At 40.2% G+C, this 21,554-nt stretch overlaps 1 protein-coding gene across 1 annotated transcript in view; it reads right to left on the minus strand.

Moving 5' to 3' along the window:
* Positions 1–5,460: 5,460 nt before the first annotated feature.
* HECW1 (HECT, C2 and WW domain containing E3 ubiquitin protein ligase 1) overlaps positions 5,461–21,554 on the minus strand; it is a gene marked incomplete at both ends in the record, with an annotated part of 181,265 nt that continues 165,171 nt past the window's right edge. Inside the window, 6 exons of the mRNA XM_082278039.1 lie at positions 5,461–5,572; positions 12,909–13,107; positions 14,366–14,480; positions 15,231–15,377; positions 19,107–19,236; positions 20,609–20,707. Coding sequence (XP_082134165.1) covers positions 5,461–5,572; positions 12,909–13,107; positions 14,366–14,480; positions 15,231–15,377; positions 19,107–19,236; positions 20,609–20,707 — 802 coding nt within the window. The remainder of the gene's footprint in view (positions 5,573–12,908; positions 13,108–14,365; positions 14,481–15,230; positions 15,378–19,106; positions 19,237–20,608; positions 20,708–21,554) is intronic.

Genomic DNA, 21,554 nt, shown 5'->3' on the forward strand with positions numbered 1-21,554 from the left:
GTTAATGAAACACGCTGGAGATATTACAGTAACGAGCAGGAGAGAAATGGGTGTGACATACTGAGAATGCTGGAGCATCTTACTATGTATGTGCTGTCAACACAGCGCAGATCCAGCATATGCTATTAAGAAATCATCCTTGCAGTTGCATTTCATCCCTATAATGCAGTAATTATACCTAGAAGCAAGGTATGTGTAAGTAGCAAACACACTGCTTTTGTCTCTCTGTTTGACCAGACATTTGCTATAGTGAGGAATAAGCTCACAGGCTCTCAAGGCAGGAGAGCATGGGGGCTCTGGTCATGCACACCTATGTGGAGAATCTCAAGTTTTAGACATGTACCCTGAAAAATTGAATAAAAGCAGTGGAAGGTCCTGAATGCAATAGTCGGAAAAGACATGATCCTGGAACTGCAATTTCTGAAATTAGTGGCCTTTGACAATGCCAGTTTCCACCCACTCTTACATACATCCTCTAAGAAATAATTTATTTGTAATAGACAGTCCACACAATGCCATAACAAAGTGATTTTATTGACATTCCTCTATAGTGATATGGTTGAATAGAAAGCACAGCCTGAGTATCATGTGACATTTTTCTGTCAATATAAGCAAAATCAGTCCAATAATGAGGACCTTTCCTGCCATTGACTTTATGTAGTCTTTAACAAAAACCATAACAGACATTTCCGTTAGATAAATCGGAAGCTGCAGGGAATTTGGCTAATGGTACAATATTTACTATACCTAGTATCTACTATCTACAGGCATCTGTTTTTCTACTGGAACAAAAGAACTACATGACTCACTAGTGAGAAAGTAACAATCCAATCTTTTGGACCTTGATAACTGGAAAACCTATCCCAGATTTAGTATATTGCAGTAATTTTATCTTTTAACAATGAACACTGAGGTACAGCAAGAATAATAAAAAAGCACCGCATTTGTTGTAGAAAGATCTGTTGGTCTGCATTTGAATGAAAGTGTTTAATCTTGACTGGGAAGCCCTATTAATATTACTATGGAGACAGGGCAAATATCATTTCAACAGAAATTAAACAGATCTCCACTCAAATTTGTCCTTCTGAAATGCCATAGACTGTCAAAGGATTAATAGTGAAGGACGAGTTTAACTCATCTCTTGTGCGTTTATATTTTAGCTTATTTCAGTTTCAATTTTCATGTTCAAACTCAGTATCCTATTGTTTCCAACTAGAGGTATGTCAACTATTTGTTACAGTGAAACTAGAACAACAAAACACAATCCCAACAAACACTCCCCTCCCCACAGGCCATCTCTCAGACTAGACTACAATCTCAAACCTCAGCTACAGTTCATTCAAAAGTTCATGGGCACTTGAGCAAACTGGGTGTAAAACGTCCCCTGTGTCAGACCTGTACAAAACTCATGATTTCTCCATTAGATGTTAGATGTAGTTTGGACCATTCACTTCTTGCCTTGTGATAGCCATGGATCTCTCTGGAACATAAAAGTCAAGTTTTGAATATGCACAGACTGAAACAGAATGCTCATGAAACTTAATGCAGATGGAAGTGACAGCGTTTGCAAGGTTTAGACCTGACATCTGTTAACACGAAGATACAGATGTTAATACTGGATCAAATCCTGCAATGCTGATGTGGTTGAACAGTCAGTGAGACTACTTCAAGGTGGAAGACCTACAGATGATTTAAAAAACCTATTTCCATTCTCTTATCCATTATCTTTCCATTCTCTTATCTTCAGATTAATGCTAGTAGGGCAACAGGATTTCAAAAACAGAAATACCTCCTTCCCTCCCTCTACCATTAATACCATCACGACAATCATTTTGAGAAACATATGGACCCTCTAAAACCGTTGCCAGTATTCATTGCTCCAACTGAAAACTAGAATTCATGAAAGCTGTCAGATTGGCTCTTCCACTTTTCACTTGCATTTTAAAAATCTACTGATGTTGATATCGTATCTTAATCTAGCCACCACCAGGTTTACAGGGAACTGAGGTGAAAGAGCTGAAAAGATTATTTCACTGTAAGTCTGCCCTATGGAATATCTTCTAGTCTTTCCTGTGGGGAAACAATGACACCAGAATTTCTGTAATCAACAGTCAGTGTTTTACAAATGAAGATGCAGACCTGGGGAGTAACAGCACTTGAATCAAAAGATGAACAAGGAAGGGTACATCTTGCCTACGCACAACAACAAAGTCAATTAATTGCATAATGGGCAGGTTAAATAACAGGCCAAGGGAGGTAGGCTCCTCCCTCTCCCCTGTTAGCACCATTCACTGCCTCACTCTGCCACTGCAATGCCGCTTCAGATGCATGGCTTTCCCTTCACTCCAGGCTGGGACTGGATCCTGCCGATGGCATGATGCAAGGAATGGAGAAACACTGTGTTGATCCGGATATCCTAAAGATCATGTCGCAGTTTAAAAACCTATTAGGGTAGGACACTTGGGAAGAAAGAGGGATAGGGCTTGAATGGCAGAATGCAAGAAAAGCCACATACAGCATTTTCTTTCTCTTTGTTTTATGAAAACAGTCAACTGTCTCTATTCCTGGCCTTAGATCCAAAAAACTTGCAAGGAAATCTGCATGACTTTGTCAACTCAGAAAGCAACTTTTTAAAAAAGTATTAGGCTGTGTGCTTGAAAGACAACTTGGATCAAGGATTTTGATGGGAAGTAGCTGGCTATGCTCTGTGTTTCCCAGAGGAGGAACACACAAGGTGCTCGAGATGGCATCTGCCAAACATAATCTAGTTTAGTGTGTGACGAGTGCCAGAAAATGTTGTGAAGAAGAATTTCAGGAGAAAGCCTTCTGTATTTCATTTAGTGGAGCTTGATGCTGTCTCTGAAATACAAACATCTTTTATTATGCTACAAAAAATAGTTTCACTTTTTCATAATAAAATATAGTTTTAAAATACTAAAAAAATTTAACTATACAGCATTGTAAAGATTGGATTTTTTCCCCACTTTTTTACCATGTTAATGAGACAGCTCTTGATTTTCCTTGGCCAAACATGGACCAACCAGTTGGATGCTTCTCTTTCTTTTCTTCTAATGTTGGAAGACATCCAACATTTGACATAGTACAGGTAACTTTATAACATCATCAGGAATAAATTAAGAACCATACAAGAATCACTGATTTGGGGGCCCAGAGGTGAACAGGCAGGAATTACATATATTGGAAGATTTCATGTTCAGTCTCTCCATGTTCTGAGGGAATTCATGTGCACATGACAGATGCTCTGAGAAAAACATTAATTTTTCCATCTCTCCTGTGCAGTGGGGCTGGTCACGTGGAAGAGAGCTCATTTATGGAAACACTAAACATAATTTTCAGTGCGTGGTACAATGAAGCTGGCCTGTAGCTGCAGTCTCTGTTTGCAACTGTAATATAACAACAACATACTATAAAATAGATTCTCAGTAAAAGCCATACAGTAAATTAGTATAAAAGTGGCTGAAATGGCACAGAAATTGAATGAATGGGGCAATTTAAATATTTCAAATTTTTTATGTACCATTAACAAAAAAGAAAAAAAATTTTTTTTGCTTAGAAATATATTTTTGGGTCCATCACCTTTCAAATACCTACTGACCTAAGAATAAAAGCAGGAGAATGATCTACAACTTGCAGAATGCAGTTTTTCAAGTGTGATGAGGTTCTGTATAACCACCATAAAAATATATGAAAAAGCAGAGTCCATTTTTTTTCTCTGGAGAGAAAAGATGAATTAGATGTGTTAGATCTTGAACTGGTCTCCTGATTTTACAGTGATCTGAAGCATAACTAACACAAAACTACCAGTAACAAGCCCCCACGGGGTGTCATATTTCATGCAAGCTGCTAGACACTATGATGTTACTTTCTCACTTACCTTCACAAATCTCACTTTGCATTTCTTGCATCCTTTAACATATTTAGTATCAGAAGATACTCGGTATTTCCATTTCCCAGTTAAGACAAACACTTTCAATCTGAGATTAGTCTTGGAAAACAAGGGCAGCAAAGATTAATGACTAGAATGTAATCAGAGCAGTGAGGTTGACTGTAACAGCCTCAGCAAAATCCATCTGAAGACAAGCCTACTGCTGTTTTCCTTTTTTTTCCCCGGCTTCAGAGTTGGAAAGTACACCAAACTGAAGAGGGTTCTGTCTGCAGTAACAAGAGCAAGATCTTTAGTTTAGTGGTACCTAGTATGACTGGAGCGCCTTTGGGCTTCCTCCAAGAGGATGTGCAACAAAATCTTAACCCCCAGAGAGTTACAGTTCCCTTCATACCTGACAAACACCCTCATTCACTGCAGCTTCTCATTTGACAGACCCCAGACGAAAACATTCTGTCTACAACAAACCACTCTTGAGGATATGGACTATTCCACCAAACAAGAAAAGATAAACAACAGAACTGAAAACTGCCCCCAGCAACCATAGATTAGCCCAACCTAACAGAAAATAAATGGCTTCTGACACAGGGGATGGGATTGTCTAGACTTGTCATTTGGAAAGGAACATTTTAAACATCAGAAAACAGAGATCTGGTAAACAGAACCCAAGGGTATTCGTAAGAGTAGAACATTATCTTCTTACTTCCCCTTTTCCTTGTCATATACAATACTAAGGTAAGGGAGCCTTGTCCTTTTTGCTACATAATAAAACATCCTTCTTGAGTGTGCACAACCTTGTGCTTCTTGTGTGGTAAACATTACAATGGAGATGCCCCTCCCAATAGCTCTGAAGTGCAAGTTCTCTCCAGTACTGGCAAGCAATAATCATAACAATCGCCATTATGCTTTGCATTGCATTACAGGTTGGTTTTTTTTTTTAGTTTTTGAAGATCTTATCTGCACCATGTATCTGGGCCAGTTCCAGCTGATGCAACTGATGTGGATCATGAGTTCACATATAAAAATTTCAGTTTTGCTCATAGGTGTTTTTCAGATGGGCAATACATACAGGGAAAATAAGGATGGATGATGATATATTTGACCAGCTCCTAGTACTGGATTCAATGATTAAGAAGTAAGATGGGCTGTGATTTGATTTAGAAGATATGGGTATATAAAAGCTTGGAATGCTTGATGAGGTTTTTTTTTATTTTTTAATCAACGTAGGTGGAAGTAAACATTTATTAACATTTGGTCAAGTGTAGTGTAACTTGCATTTGTATTTTCATTGTTATTAATGGAGGTATGTAGAGATATACAGAAACCTTGAGACAGTTGTTTTTCTATTGCATACAGACTAGCAGTCCATTGGAAACAGAGGATGAAAGCATGAAGGTTAGATCGTAGAGGGCTGCAGTTCTTCATGCACAGCTTTTGTTAATCTTGATTTTTGTTTTGTTTTCAAAAATAAAAACATGGGAAACCAAGATCAAATGATGGTGGACAGGAAAGGTGACATCATCAGCCATAAAAACACTAGAAGTGCTTGAACCCCGTCATTCAAGTCCAAAGGTGCTAGTTTCTTCAACAGCTGTCAGCAGCTTTTCATACAGCATAGAATATGAGGGGTAAGGTGGAAGATCCAAACGGTTGAAACATGTGTGTGCCCTGCAAAAGGAATATATGCTACATGTTAAGCTTAATCTAAAAAACTTGAGAAAATAAGAATTGAGAAAACTAGCTCCTACTGAGACTCAAGACATTGAAATTCACTCAAAGTAAAACTCTTGAATTCCACCAAATATGAGGTACTGAAATGTAGGTGCACATACACATGAATACTTCATACAGAAGACACAAGCTAAGTATCAACATAACATCTAATATCTCTGCTTCAGATGTTGCAGGGATCTTGTATGGATCTTGAGGGAGAAGAATGCTGGAGGTCACCAAGGAGCTGGGGTTATAGGGCCTGACAAACACAATGTGATGGACTACAGTGACAGAATGGGCTCAGCATGTGTTTGCAGTGAGGCAGGCCTGACTGCTAAAAGACCATTCAGGGATGTGCTAACTGAGGAAGGAAGGCTGCTGAAAATATTCTTGCAAGTCAGCTGTTGGCCATCTGCTGCAAGTCTGGCCTTCAAACATAATTTATTTGTAGTACCCAAGACAAAAGCAAAATATTCTGTGCAGAGCAAGCTGCAAACTTGATGACCATCTCTTCCCCCAGTTTTACCATTATATTTACCTGCCATTATATTTACATTGGCAGCACCTTCAAAAGAAGCCATAGAATGGGTTCCATGTGTGCCTTCACCTTGTTGCAGCTTTTCTGGCAGCAGCAATTAGACCCAGAGGCAGACAGCACTTCACTGTGTGAGGTGCCATACAAATGTGGAGTAAAGAAACAGTCCCTGCCCCAAAAGTTCAGCCATTTCAACTGACTGAGAAACTGCACAGCTCATTCAACAAATGGATGTGGGAGGGACACACATTTTCAGTACAACAGTTTCAGTTTTTTTCAGTCAGCTTAAGAGTTTTGCATGATGCTAGCAATACTTCTATTTCCTCTTCCTCACTCTGAAAAAATGTGAATTGGCAAAACTGTACAGAAGGAAATGTATCCTCAATGGCTAACAATGTCTAAGCTTCTGGCCCCTAGTATTTTTAGAAGCCATGGAGTTGTTTTACTTCTAGCTCTTCTATCTCATACTTAATTTAACTCAATCTCAATGCTATTTCTTTTACACTGAAGCAGCAGAGCTATCTTGGAGAAAACTACATGAAACCATGCTAGTCATCTCTTAGGCCACCCACAAAGTGGGAAAGACATAACGCTAGTAGATAGGCTAGCCTGAGACTTGTAGATTCAGAGGGAGAGTTTTATCAAGCACCAGTGGTGAATCATTAAAAGCAACATGGCAACTGAAATAGCCAGAGGCATATAATCTTCACTGCATTACAGGATTCCAATTAGGAGAGCTTTTACCATCCTTTTTCCCCTTCTGAATGAAGATTTGTTAGCTGGTCAGTCTCAGAAGAGAGTACAATAAACACAGAATTTTGTGGAAATGAGCTGGGAATGCCTTAGTGAAAAAGGAAATTAATAAAGCCACTATTTAATTCACTTCTTGAATTAAACATGCAGCTCATGTGTATTATCCATGAGTAGCCCTGCACTGTTTAGTGTTTATCTCAGCAATCTTTGGCAACGTAAGTTGCTTCTACAATCCATTGGCAATACATATCAACCACTGGGAGTTAATTAACAGAAGGATTCTCGTAGCCCATTCTGAACATGTTTATCACAGGCAAGACAGCCACACGAAGACATAGCCAGTCTTGAGGAGCTCAGCTGCTGAGCTCCAGAACTGGAAGAAGCATAGCCATGGTGGCTCAGGTGTGGATTCTGCTAATGTAGTTTTGCAGAACCAGACCTCTGTATGGTGCTTAACCATGGCACATTTAACTGTTTGAGACAACAGCATCTCAGACATGGCTGTTGTGCATCCTACTGTGTGGTACAGATGTATCCACAGCCACTGACTCTAGTGTTTACTTTCTTGCAGACATTTATCTTGACTGATCATTATCCATCTGATTTCACACTGGTTATGAAACAACCTTGCAATGCTGTTGACTTTTAGTCATCCTTGACCTAGTCAAACTCAGAAAAAAGATCAATTCCTTTTCTTACTATGAGGTTTACAGATGTGGGCTCTTCTACAGACGGTCTCAAGGAATTTATTGTGGGGAGCAAAGAAAGGAAAAAAAGTTAACATGTCTAGAAACACTGAAACATTTTGCCAAGCAACACTCTTGTCTTCGCCATTTAAAAAACTTTACAGAAAAAAATACTTGCACTTCAAAGAAAGGTCATCAAATTTGAAATGGAAACAGCATTCCAGGAGCACTATCCAGGTTAGGTTCTACCTACTTATGGTGCAAACCACAATACATTGCTAAGGGCAAAATCTGAGTTCATATTCTCGTTTGTGAAACTAATGTGGATGTACTGCAACTCCAATGATGCCTGTGAAGCCCACTCAATCTTACATAAAGATAATTACATGCAAAACTGTCTGGTTTACATCATATATTGTGTGATACTGCAGTACACAGGGCAATTAAGTCAGTGATACTTTCCATAATACCCACTGTTGTCTAACTGTGTCCCATCCTCCAAAGGGGTAAATTCTTCCTGAATCATGTTGGCCTCCTACTACTGATCTCAGTGAGAGTGACTACAGTAAGCACAATCCAGGCAACACTTGCCACACATATGGGGGTGAAAACATTACATCAGTAATGCAAGAAGTAGTCACAGCAATGAGAAAATATTGCTTCCCTTGATTTAAGCCTCCTACCACATAAGCCTGCTGACATTTGAGAGGGTGTTCAGGGAATGTGAGTCCTGGAATAAGAATTACATTGGTAAGAGCTTTTATGGGAAGGATTCTGGCTTCTCCAGAAGAAAATGCAAGATAAAGTAATGTAAACCAACTCTGACCCTTGTATGGCCTCATTCTCCAGTAAGTTAAGCAGTAAATGGACCACTTAAAATTTCATTCTTCCTGGCTGTCTGTCTTTATTGCTTAATATAGTTTTGGTGGGCTTGAACCTTTATCTTGCTCATTCTTCACAATGCTATGCTATTTCTTTTCTTCTAAGAATTCTTTCTAAAAATTATGAGTATAAGCTTTCAAGATTTTTGCATTCTTCTTTTCTTTTTCACTTCCTTTATTCCCCATAAAGATGAGAGTCCAAAGGCAGTAAGAGTGGGCACAGAACCCCACCCTATCTTAATTATAGCTTGAAACTATCTACTAAAGTAAGGCTTGCATTCTAACATAAACATGCCTGTCAGGCAGAAAGTGGGCAGTTCTCCTTTTCACCTTGCTTTTATTAAATGAACCCACAAACCCCTCTTTATCAATCTCAGAACCCACAAGCAGCAGCTTTTGTTCCTTTTGCCTGTAAGAAGGAACACTTATATGCTGTCTGGGAATAAGTGTTTAATAGACGAATGTAGATTTGTAGCTGATGTTGCTGTTGTATTTGAAAAAAGAGGAAGGATAAGAGGGATGGGATATAAGGAAAGGTAAGAGACAGCAAATCCCATGCACTCAGTCCATCAGGAAAGAAGGAAATTTTGAGAATAAAGTTCTTTGTAGTCATACACAATCTTTTAAAAAATTATTATATGGGATTCCATGGTGATTAAATACTTAATCATCCAATAGAGAGGAACAGAATTCTCTTACAAAAGATCAGATATTTACTAGCACTGGTAATCTGTATAACACATAACACACACTACACTGCTGAATGAAAAGCTGTTCTGATGAAAGGGTAGTTGCAGCTCAGCACTGTTGGGAAAAGTGACCTCATTGCGTCAAATGTGATTATTTGAATCCCTGAGATGCATACTGAGGTCCGTCCTTACTTGATACTCAAACAGACATAATCTTGGAGCTGGCAGGAGATTTTGCCAGGTGAGGAGCACAACCATAAGGTGGGACAGTGGCATTTGTAGGCACCGAACACTTTTGCCAGCTGAGGATTTTAAAAGACTGAACTGTTGCCCCCTATAGCTATAGTAGAAAGCACTGCTAGTTCTTAGCACAGGTCTGTTTTGGGCCAGGAGTTCTGCTCAAACTAGTGGCTTTTCATTAGTGTTTGGCAGGGAACGAGAATCCATTCTTGATGAACTACTACTAAAACTGATTCAATTTAAAGACCTGCATGACCCACAAGAGGTGAAGAGAGGCTTCCTGCTTCAGAAGAGGCTATAGTTGCAATAAGTCTCCAACCATCTCTACTCAGGCAACCAGTTAAATGTGTAATGCCTTCATTTTGGGGCAAAGCTTTGCATATTACATAGGAAGAGTAAAACTCAACCTTGATGAACAAGTGACTGAACCTGCTATTTTATATGACAAGCTACACCAGTTTGGAAGAACCCATGATGCAGTTTTACACTGACAGGTCTGCAAAGCTGGCAGTCTCTTTGGAACCTGCTTTAGGGTCATCATCTGAAGAGCTGGGATTAGAGCAGCATCTCTGAGCTGTATGGTGCCTCAACTTTCTAACATATGTGATCTCAAAAGTAAATATAGATAGGAGTAATGTATCTGGCACATGTGCACACTCCAGAAATAAAATACTGGTGTAATCTTACTCTTCTTTGTCTTAGATGAACATATTACAGCACAATTACCCTGTTCATGCAGGGAACTGGTACTAACAAACAAATTCACCAATTTAGAATGAAGTTACTGGATATTTAACCTTCCTGAAAAAATCTTCCTTATCTTCAGTGCTTTCAAGAAGCACTTTAAGTGTCATGTATCAGTGGTCATTCTTTGAAAAGTGTTTCATTTTAGAAATTTACACCATGCCTTTTTTCTGGGCATACCATGTTGCTGCTGCAAGTGCAAACAGAACTGAACTATCTAGTTTAGGTGGTTTTGCTCACTATAAGCAAATGGTAGTTGCAGGCTCCATTGCCGAAGTGCAAGGACAAGATGTAAGGGGGATTTGCCTAACGACTTCAGCCATCTGGAGCAGAAGTAAGGGATAGAGAAAGAGTCATGGACTCTTCTTATAGAGCTAAAAGTTCTCAACACTTTGTACGGCAGTTAGAGAGAAGAGGGAATTTGTTGTGGTTTATTGTAAACAGCTAAGTTAGTTACACTCATGTCACAGGACTAACAGGCTCACAGGATATGACATATGACTTTTTTTTAGCCTGTAAGTATTAAGTATGTAAATAAATATAAATAAACATGGGCAAACCATAATCAGGTATTTAAAAAACAAGGTTTAAATAATACTCATTTAGTTGCTAAACTAAGGATTTAGGGAACCTCCAGGTTTAGCCTGTGTGTTTTACGCATTTCTTAGCACTGTGTATACTTGGCAGCACCCCATAATTTTATAAAAATGCAGGCAATAATTCATGGTGATCAAGCTGTGTTTATTCCCCATGAGCAAGTGTTGTTCCTTTTTCCCCTGGCTAAAATGAATGCAGAGCTCTAAGACTTCTAAAAAGTGCTACCAACTTTCACCTGGAAAGGAGGCCTCTTTCAGGGAGAGCAACTTATTCAGAGATCAGCAGACAAACATAAAATCCTTAATGTGAATATCTCGGGGCTAACTGAATCTGGGTCAGAAGTAATGCCTAGGTTCACAAAGAAAGTTAAGCAGAGCAGAAAGTGGCCAATTACCTTTTCAGAACTTGATGGGTCAGCCCAGGGCATTTTCTGTGCATGCACCAAGGTCCACCCTCCCCTCTCACCCCTTTCCACCCCAGAAGGAGTGCAAAGAGAGCTCTACAGAAATGCTGCAGTCTGTGACTGCTGGTTGCTGACTGTCTACAGGCAGGAAGGTCCTCAGTAAGCTCTGAAACCCTTACATAGAACCTGAGTAGATAGATATATATATATATACTGTAAAAGGAGGATCTGGACTACAAATAGCAAACTGTTGCTCTCAGGCTTTCTTACCACATTGCTGGCTGAAGCTTGGAGGGCATGAGTCATCTCACTGACCTTACATGTTTTCATCTGGTTTTAAATCTCAGTGCCCACATCTAGCTTCATGTAGGCTCTGGCTCTCCATATAATCTCCGTAGAGTCTTTATGGTAGATGGACATAAATCAAAATGTACCAGCTGTGACTCAGCTGAGCTATTTCAGAAGTCTGTGTTCAGGTGAGATGAACTGCTCCTTAAAAACACTTACTCCCATTTCCTGACTTTAGAGGGAGTCCCCATAAAATGTCAGCTCTGATACCTTCTGACATAGTGCCCTGGGTCCAGTTTCTGCATCTCCCCACTCTATGAGCATGGGCTTAAGCAGACTTGGACTGAGAGGGTGACCAGATTTGGACCTTCCCTCTCCAGAGGACTGAGGTTTGCTCAAGTCCATGTCTTATAGTATGTTTCTAGGTAAACAACACAGAGAGCAAGTAATGAGAAAACTGGACCAGACCCTTTGTAAATTGATTGACTATATTTGCGAGGTCTATGAGATGAAATTTTTGCTCTGTGCCATAAAAGTGGCCTCCTTTGGAGTGTAGTTGAAAGCAAATTATAAGAGCAGGAAGAAAGCATCCTTTGGAGGGCACACGTGATGTAAAAGGGCCACTGTGGCAAAAGTATCTCAGAGGCACTGAAATGCTCTGTAATCCCAATGGGGCAGAGCCTCAGGCAACTGTAAGGACATTCAAGAAAAGGTGACTCACTTCAGTAAGGAAGGATGAGTGCTGGTCACCCATAAAGCAGTAAAACAGAACTCAAAGCCGAATCCATCATTGGCTGTGCCATGGCTCTCCTGGGTGGCCTGAGACAAGTCCACTCCTTTGTGCCCCTGTCCCCTTGCTCTGAAAAGGAAGATGACTCCTCTGGGAAGCACTGCCAAGTCTGTTGATTCTGTATGACATTATAGCTCATTTGCTCCTAGCTGGCTAACTGAACTAGATGCAACAAATTGGATATTATCACCATGTGGTCAGAAGTCCTGTCACTAAGCTTCTTCATTACAAAAAAGGGGAACCATCAGACTAAATGAAGGGAGTACACTCAGGTCTCTAGACAAAACTCAGAGGCAGATTTTGGCTTTCATGTCTCTGTAAATTCATAAGTATTTTTATTAGCACTTTGGAAGTAAAGAGAACAGAATCAGTTGACAGGCCCCTGTTGGGCTGAATCTGTTCTAGAAGCGAAATAAGAGAACTAGGTTTGAACCCACGGAAACCTTTATCTTAACCATTTCCAAGGATTCCAGGAAGTTTAAACTGAGTCTGCAAATCAAAAAGACAACAAAATAAAACACTTTCCTCTGAATGTAATTACAGAGCAACAAACTGATAATTGTTTCTTTGTTGTTGTTTTTTTAGGTGTCCTTACTGTATTCATTAACTGGCAGGGAGATGCAACAAAATACCAGGCCTATGTTTCTCACAGCAATTCTGGTACAAAGTCCTGGTTGGGACATACCTTGGGAGGGAGGTTATTTTCCCCCATTTCTCTATACAGAAGCGCCGCAGGCCGTTGCTCCCTCGGAGAGCAGCAAAACCCTCGTATGGCACACTCGATGTTCCTGTGACGAACTGTAACAACCGCAGCCTCTGCTCATTGTTAAACCTCTCCACAGCTGCCCAGAACCACCGTATCACTATGTGTCCATCATGGTAACCTACACCAAGCAAGAAAAATTAAAATCACTCCCTCCTAACTGGGAAGTGCAACACTGAAATATGCTCCCATTAGCATGGGGCAGTTGATCTCCTACTGGAAAGATCCTGGCCTACCAATATATCTTGTTCTTCATGAGCAGTAGGTCCCAGCTTCCATTTTGTCCTGGCTATGGATACTATAATATCACTAACTCATTTCAGAACCTGAAACTCAAATATATACTTGAGGTACACTCAGGTCTCACTAATCTCTTGGCAAGAACTGGGGTTACATGCATGAGATATTAAAGACCAACTGCAATACGCCACACAGAGTGAGTCTTAACAACTTAACACTGGTTCCCAAGTAAATTCCCTTTTGGATTGCAATAGTGTTCAATATACGGAGAAGGGTTTGCTGCCACAAGCCCTTCCCTGGCAAATTTCCCCCGTGAGGGACTCTGTGCCTTGGTTTGTGCTAGTGAAAGCCAGCATACACCAGGCTGAATCTGTTTCAAAAGTTAAATAAAAAAAATGTAGGAGGAGAATAACTTTGGAGACCAGCTGTGCTTGTGGTAACCTGCGTATTTCAAGGTAACCCAAAGGCTGGGCAGTGATCAGCAAAGACTGAAACCTTGTACTTCAGGGGAGGATATGTGAATCTCAGGGACTTTCCACTTGTGGTGCAGAACTGGTGGATTTCACATTTTTCCATCATCCAAGACAGCCTGGATAAATCATTGTTTAAAGCAAAGCCAGGCCAAGCAGTAGAGAAGGAAAAAAATCCAACTTGACATAGTTTAGGCTGAGGGGACAGTTAAGCAAGATATGTGAGTGGTTGAAATGTAATTGGCAACTGTGAAATTCAGCTCCTCATTTCAGCTGCCTGCTGAAGCCAGGAGGACCTGTGGAACTACTTTCTGTGAGGCCAAGAATTCAGTCACAGTCATCTTAGATGACTTGTAACTTTTAGATCTAATTCTGAAAATCCTTTTCAGTCCTTAATAGTAAAAACTCCTGCTAAGTCTGCAGGAATTGAATAGATAAGATCCAGATAGAAATAGCAGAAGCAATTTCAGTATTATAACACCAGAACACCCGCTGATCCAAACCTGAGATCTTACTTTTTTTTTATTTCAGGAGTTATTCTTCACAATAACTTCCTGGACAAAAGAGGGCATTTCCCTTAGGAATGACAGAAGGAAAAGATGGAGCAAGACTTCCATGTTTTAGACTGCAACAGGTCAAGACAGTAGTAAACATGAGCAGGCAGTTTACCTCCACGATATTCTGTGTTGTTCCGCCAGTCATTGAGATCTATCTCTGCAGTGCCAGCTATAACTAGCTCCAGTTCTCTGGCATCAAAAACAGAGACAAGCCTGGAGTCTACAACCTGGAACAAAAACGTAAGCACAGTTCAGACTGGAAATGAAGCGAAGTCATAAACCTATGGTGCTGGTGCCCAGCTCTTTATCCTAACAAAGTCTGAATGTTTGCATTCACATGTTTGTGTGTAATTAGGGAAGGGCAAGAATAGGTGACTATGTGGGTTGGTCAGCAAAGCCACAGGTTTTCAACCAGTCCTTGTAGCAGCTCTGCCAGAAAGATGTTGATCCAGGTCTTCAGCGAAGGCAAATTGCAAAATCCAGGGAAAACAGTGGAGCAGCATCCAGGAATACCACCAGCAAGATAACAGCTTGGACTGCACCCAAGCACTGACTTTACCGGAACGAATCCCTGAAGATACAGTGTGTTTCATCAGCTTCTCATCAAAGTGTACAATTCTTCACAATCTTCCTTTGCCAGGGGCCCCTAACCCTAACCCAAAACCACAACATGGTAGAACAAAATTTGCAAATGCCTACTTCTCTTACTGTGTGAATGGAAAGCAGTGTCCTTCTTAACTCTTGATCATAAGTAATGCTTTATCATATTCAGAAGACACATTTCTTTCCTTTCTTCTTTAGTCCTAAACATGACATATGCAAGGTCTCTGTCTCTAGAGATCCAAGAACTCCAATTCCTTGCTGTTTGTGTGTATTTAGCTATTCTCTAGGGTACCAAGGAAGCACAGTTTAGCCAGGGTGCTACTCTCATTCACATGAGGAAGGGATGACTGTGGAAGCATCACTTTGTTACTCACTTCGTAGAAGCCACGGACCAGGGCCTCTGTTTGCTGTACCACTCCTCTTTCCACTCGCCACTTAACCATTCTCTCAATGTACTCTTTTTTGTTCTTTTCTGTCACTGCTGTATTTGCCCCTCCAGATTTCAACTCTCTTTCAGTCACCTACAGAACAAAGATACACAGTGGTGTAGCAACGTATGGATCATGTTGTGTTTCAAACACGAGATTATCCAAGCAATAGTACAGGAAACAACAGGATGGAGAGACAATCACAGCATTGGAATAGGCAGACTGCTTTTTGGGAACTGCCAACTGGAAGGGATATCTACTTGTCTCTTAGGCAACAAGTGTTACCCTTCCCCAACCGCTAGTAAAAGTGTTTACTCGGAAATGCCAACAGCTAAAGAAAGTATCATAAAATGAATACTCCAAATACACTACCTAAAACAAGACCCGTACAGCTACCTTGCACAGGTAACAAATAGTCACTGAGGGATTCAGAGTTTTGTATCAGCCATCTAAACCTGAGAAGAGTTTGTACTGTAAATAACTTTATTTTAAGCAAGAGCTGCAGCATTTCTTTGCATTTTAATAGTTAATTTAGTTGGCTTGGGTTACTAAGGCTTGAGATTGAGAAGCGACTGAAGGAATCAGTCTGGATCCTACCCAGCAAGCACATACTCCTCCTCCCATGTGACAGAAAATTGTATTTGTCTTGCAATTATTTTCACATTCAATTTAGTGGATTTAAAAAGAAGAGTATTTTGATCTCCTCTTCAGTTTTCTGCTGCTATAGCAATAATGTCCACCACCAACAGTAAATGAACTGTATGAATAGATATTCATTACCAGTATTATTTATATTATTATCTATTTATTAGCCCAACAGACAGGACACAGCATAGGCAGTATGTAGGTCACTTTACTTCAGGGACCTATTGCAATATTATGAATTAAGAAATATTGACTGAGTCATCTAATCTGTAGCTTTGTTGAGAAACAGCAAAAACAGGTAAAGCTGGATGGAAGGAGTTAGGAATTCTTAGCTGGTTCAGGTTAAATTCTCAAACATTAATCATTGCATCACCATTATACAAGCAATGCTGCATTGTCCAGAAAGCAAGGTTCTGGTCCAGCTGCCATGCTGTATTCTTCAAGGCTGCAAGGCATTAAGATACATCTGCAAAACCAAAGACTAATTGTTGTCTAGCTTTAAGCATGACCATAAGTCTAGATGTTCAAAGTCTCTTTCAAGACTTCCCACAAACATCTAGGAAACTATTGATTTTTTCAACTTCTCATTATCCATATAAATTCAAATACTATTAGTTATCTATAATTGGAGCCTAGCAATTAATAGTAATGTGTCCCTATTTTGGGCCCTCTATCTTAGAGGCATTAATCACAGCTGTGAGCTACAATTCAGAATCAGGTTTCAGAGTAGCAAGAAGACATTTCAACCAATCTAGCTCGTTCCTTTTACCTGATGGGAACAATTGCCAAGGCTCAGAGACAGGCTGTGCCCAGAAAGAGAGCTCAGAGTAAGGCCTGGAAGAACATTTTCTACCGGGTAAAAGCACGAGAAAGTACTTTGGGTCTTGAGCAACTGACAGGTTTCTGTCTTATAAGTGAAATTCTCAAATTGTCATTGAGTCCCCACCAGTAAAAATGTGTAATGCTCAATTTGACATTTTGTCACTGCTGTTATGGGAGTGCTCCAGGTTCCAATGTGCAAGAAGGCTGGAACTGATCTGGAGTAAATTCTAATTAAGAAAGTACCAGAAAGAGGATTTGGCCTGAAAGCCTTAGAAGTTCAATACACATCAGAGATGAAACAAGAAAGAAAATATGAAAGCAGCAGTGACTGGTCCATAATAAAGTCATTGTGGAAGCAGGACAAAAGGGCTGTAACCATCTACTATACAGCTTCTCAAGGAGTCAGTATATTTCTTGTTTCCTTTACCCAGCCCTTGAAATCCAGCTTCCCAAATATTAGCAGAGCTCCCACTGTGATCTACACTTGCATGTGCACCAAGCAAAGCAATGCTCAGATGGCATTTAAGTGGTCAGATACTCCTGGCATGGAAGAATTTCCAACTAGGATCCATTTGTGAGCATAAAATGTGACAGCAATTTCTTTGTTATTTTGCTCTCAGCACTTAGCAAATTTCAGGAGGGAAATCTTACTTTCACTTAGGACTCTTGGATTCTGACGGTTGTAATTCACAGTGAGAAGCAACTTTTCCCTCCATCATTAGCTCTAGCAAGGTTAGTGTCCAGTACATAGGAAATAATGTACTAGACAACAGCCTCAAAATCTGGCTTTTAGTGTTCTTTTGCTTTCATACAACAGTATCTACAACAGATTGTGATTTTTTTCTATTCTCTTTGGAGCCAACTCTTATCTTCCACAACAGACTCCTATGTAACTGTTTTTCTCTTTCCTTTGAGGAGAGTATAACAAATAACTAGCGTGCCAAATGTAACTCTCAGATGCATCAGAGCAACTCAGTTCTTGTTCAACTTTGTAGTCTTCCCTTGTAAATACAAATTTTTCTCATCTGCCTTTGTGAATATGTCTGTATGTTTCTGTCTGCCTTTGTGTATTATTTTTATGTAGCCATACCTTCCAGGGAAACCACTGTACTGTCAATTCAATGTCATGCAAGCTGTCAGTTCCAAGTCCATGAAAAACTCCTGCATTTGAGTCTGCGGAAAAACAGTGTTATGGTTCCTACAGGGGTTTCCCACTTCAATTCTTCTGCCTCATCCTTTTCATCTACCCTTAACTCTGCTTATCCTTTGTAACCTTTTGATATATGCAGGCTAAATTCAGTTTTAATATACCGCCTGAAGCCTTGCTTGCTTTCTGTTACTTTCAAGCTCATAGCTGAGCAACCCTTTAACTCACAGGGCTGGAATTCCTCCCCTCAGAAACTAGTCTAACTTTTCCCTAGTTCACAGAACTACCCCAGGTTTGTGCAAACCCCTCCTGGAAACTTTATTGTCAAGTGCTGAGAGCCATTCTCTGTATATTCCACGTGATCTCTCTGCTCCCTTTGACATTTTGTGTCTGTTCCTTACAAGTTATCTCCATCCCCTGTAGTGTTTGGTGAGCTTGGTTCTTCAGCCTCTCTAATTTTCAGTATCTCCTTGGAGATCCTTAATCATGGTCTGAATATTGCTTTGAATCCCTCCAGGGCTTTCCCGAGACAGTTATAATCCAGAATGATTTGCAACAGCAAAGAGCACCAGGGCTTCAGTTCAACCCAAAGAATCCCACAGGAGACACTTATTCTGGTTTCCAGACTGCACTTAAGCCAGTGTTGTGCTCTACTTAAGGCTATAGTGACCCAGTTCAGCCAGGTTACAGAGAATTGTCTAAGGCAGAGCTGAGCTGTAGAAAGCACAATAAATGGATGTATATATCAAGTTGTTAAGTAGGGGCAAGGTAAGTAAGAGACATAGAAACTAACAGGGAGATATGAGACAAAATATTGGTGAGGGTTGCCAGGTCCTACACCACCTGTTGAATGTTTTTTATCCCTCCTAACCCATCCTTTCAGTCACATCAGCTTTAAGTTACATTGCTTGCATTTCCCAAATGCCACATCTGTGTGAACTACACCCTGGAGAGAAGAGCTGCACTCCAGAGAATTCCTCATGCTCATCAGTGTGTGGCTCAATAGGCCTCTAGGGGGGCTGGTATTGTATATTATACACCTTAAGAATAAACATCTGCCTTGGAACAGGTGGCTTGAAAGAAACAGAAGGTAGGAGAAAAAATGTTATTGAAAGCTAAAGGATCTGTTCTGACAGAAAGATGTTCATCATGCTCAACTTTGTCAGCTTCAAATTTGCTTTTCAGATGTTTTGCATAGCTGTGCTCACCTGTCCAAACACCTCCTCATTCACTGTGAAGGTTAGATCCAGGATATCTGTGATATTATTATCCTTCATCCACTGCAAGCTCTGATGGAACTCTTCATCCAGGTACTCTAAGTCGCTTAAATCACATGGCCTGATTGTGAGACAAGAAAAAAGGTATGACCCTGTGACTACTGGCAGGATGATTTCCTACTAAGCATGTGAACAAATTTACTGAAGATCCATCATAAAACTGAAGTTCATTTAGTTTCGCTAACATCAAAGCCTGTTTCACAGACCCTCTTGAAGCGGTTCTGTAACTGTTTGCTTTGCATAGCTGGGCTCAAGGCCAAATCTGTTGGCTGCCTGCATTATTGCAGTCAGAGGACACCCCCGGGGCTTGATTTTATGTGGATTTTCTGGATGCCCTGCACGTCACAGCACACGTGCCCCTTCAACCCCACCATGCTGTGCCTGGCTGCTTCCATTACCTATCATCTGCCAGGTGAGCACACAGGACTGAGACAGGACTGGCAGACCAGGCAGCCTAAATTTCTGCTAATAAGGAGCCATCCTTGTCTGCTGAAAGGACAAGTGAATACTATGAGCAACCTGGTTTCAAATTCCCTAAAGGGGCAATAAGGATGCAGGGAGAATCCTACGTTTCAGCCTATTTTCAGACTAGGTCAGGTACAATAGAGATATAAGTGTTTGTGCCCCAGCAATAATCATAGTTTAAAAAAACTAACATGATAAAGAATTTAAAGGACTGTTAAGACAGGTATCTTTGCTTATTTTGAATCATCTTAATTGATAAACTATTTCAGCTAAGCTTTATTCTGCTCTTTAGCATTTAATTGCAGTCTTGAGTTAATACTTACGGCTTTTTTTATTGTTGCAAATTTTATGTACCTTGTCTTACTTCAGTCTATTAATTAAAAAGAGACTGATTGTCAATCCAAATTACTGTTATAAATGTCAAACTGAAAGTAATGCATTATTGGTAGCTTATGCTTACTAAAATAAAAGACAGGAGAAGACCAAAAAAACCATTCATTGGTTATATCTACATTAACATTATTAATTAACCCAAGTTGTGTTTTAGAATGAAAACCTACTCCACCAGTGAGGCATGACAAATTATGTACTTTTTGCTTGATATAACCTCCCCCCTTCTTTTGTTACTATTTTTCATTCCATCAAAGATGTTTTTCAGTCTTCCACTAGGTTGAATCTTCATAACTCTTCATCAGTAGCAAACTCTTGAATTGTGTGTCAGTACTTTCTAATGTGTGTTTCTAAATGTCATACCTATATATTTTTGTCAACATAGTATTTATGAATGGTAAATTCTTGGAGAAAGCAAAGAAAAATTAAAATGTGTTCATTTTCTATCACAGACAAACAAACCAACAGCAGAAAGAACTTGAAGGTCAATGTACTCAAAGCAACTCCCTGAGGGTCTGTGTCTCTGCAGGACTCACTGTGGGATCACAGTTTCTGCACAGTTGCATGGTTATACTCACAGCCTTAGTAGTGCTTTGTAGAACGGCCTTGTGAAGAAAGCATCAAGAAGGTACTGATGAATGAGAGCAAGGCCAAGAATACGACCGCTGAACCTGAACCTGTGAAATAAAAATGCAGAGTAAATGAAGTGTAACTCAAGACTTCCAGCATAGAAACTTACACAGGTAGCAACCGGGGCTTGTTTGTTTGTTTCTAAATTAGTTTTCCACATTTATTCCCTGTTTTTTTTTTTTTTTCTGAGCAGATACTTAATGCCACTCCTCCCATATCTGATCAATAATGGATCTCCTCAATCCAATCCACCTTCTACTGTACCCATACTTGCAGCTGGCATGTTACATGCTCTCCTGTGCCAAACCAATGAACACTCGCCTTCTGTGATCTCTTGTTCAATGTTCTGATACAGACTGACTACATGCAACACAGTATTTGGCCAGGGAAATACTGTAATACTGCACCTCAGCAGAACAAATGCTATCTCATAAGAGCTGCAAAGGATATTTGGAGACTCAGTATATCCAGTTTCTGACTAGCTACAACCCTGTCCGAGGTGAGGCTTTAAAGTACTTTAATAGCGTAGTGAGTTGACTTGACAGGGGAAAACTGAAGTTCAAATAAGCTAACTGTTGTGACCAAGGACACATTAAAATCAGCATCTAGAGCTCAGGCACACTGTTCCCAGAGCACTTTCTAAATTCTGCTGCTCAGCTGTTTTCAGTATTTACACACTCCTGTGTTTGTTTCTGTGGTGATGCGATACCTTTATTGTGTTTTTATATAAGTTTTCTGTACCCCAGTGGTTCATCCCTACCTTCCCCACTCCTATTCCCAGTTGGTTTGCCCCAGACCCAAGCCTCTCCCCCGGTGCTCCCTACATGGTTGTTCTCCTCCCCTTGTTCTAGCTCTTTCCCTATCAATCACCCAAACCCCTCCTGTTGTTCCTGA

This window comes from Coloeus monedula (assembly GCF_965178545.1).
Source record: "Coloeus monedula genome assembly, chromosome: 1".
NCBI lineage: Eukaryota > Metazoa > Chordata > Aves > Passeriformes > Corvidae > Coloeus > Coloeus monedula.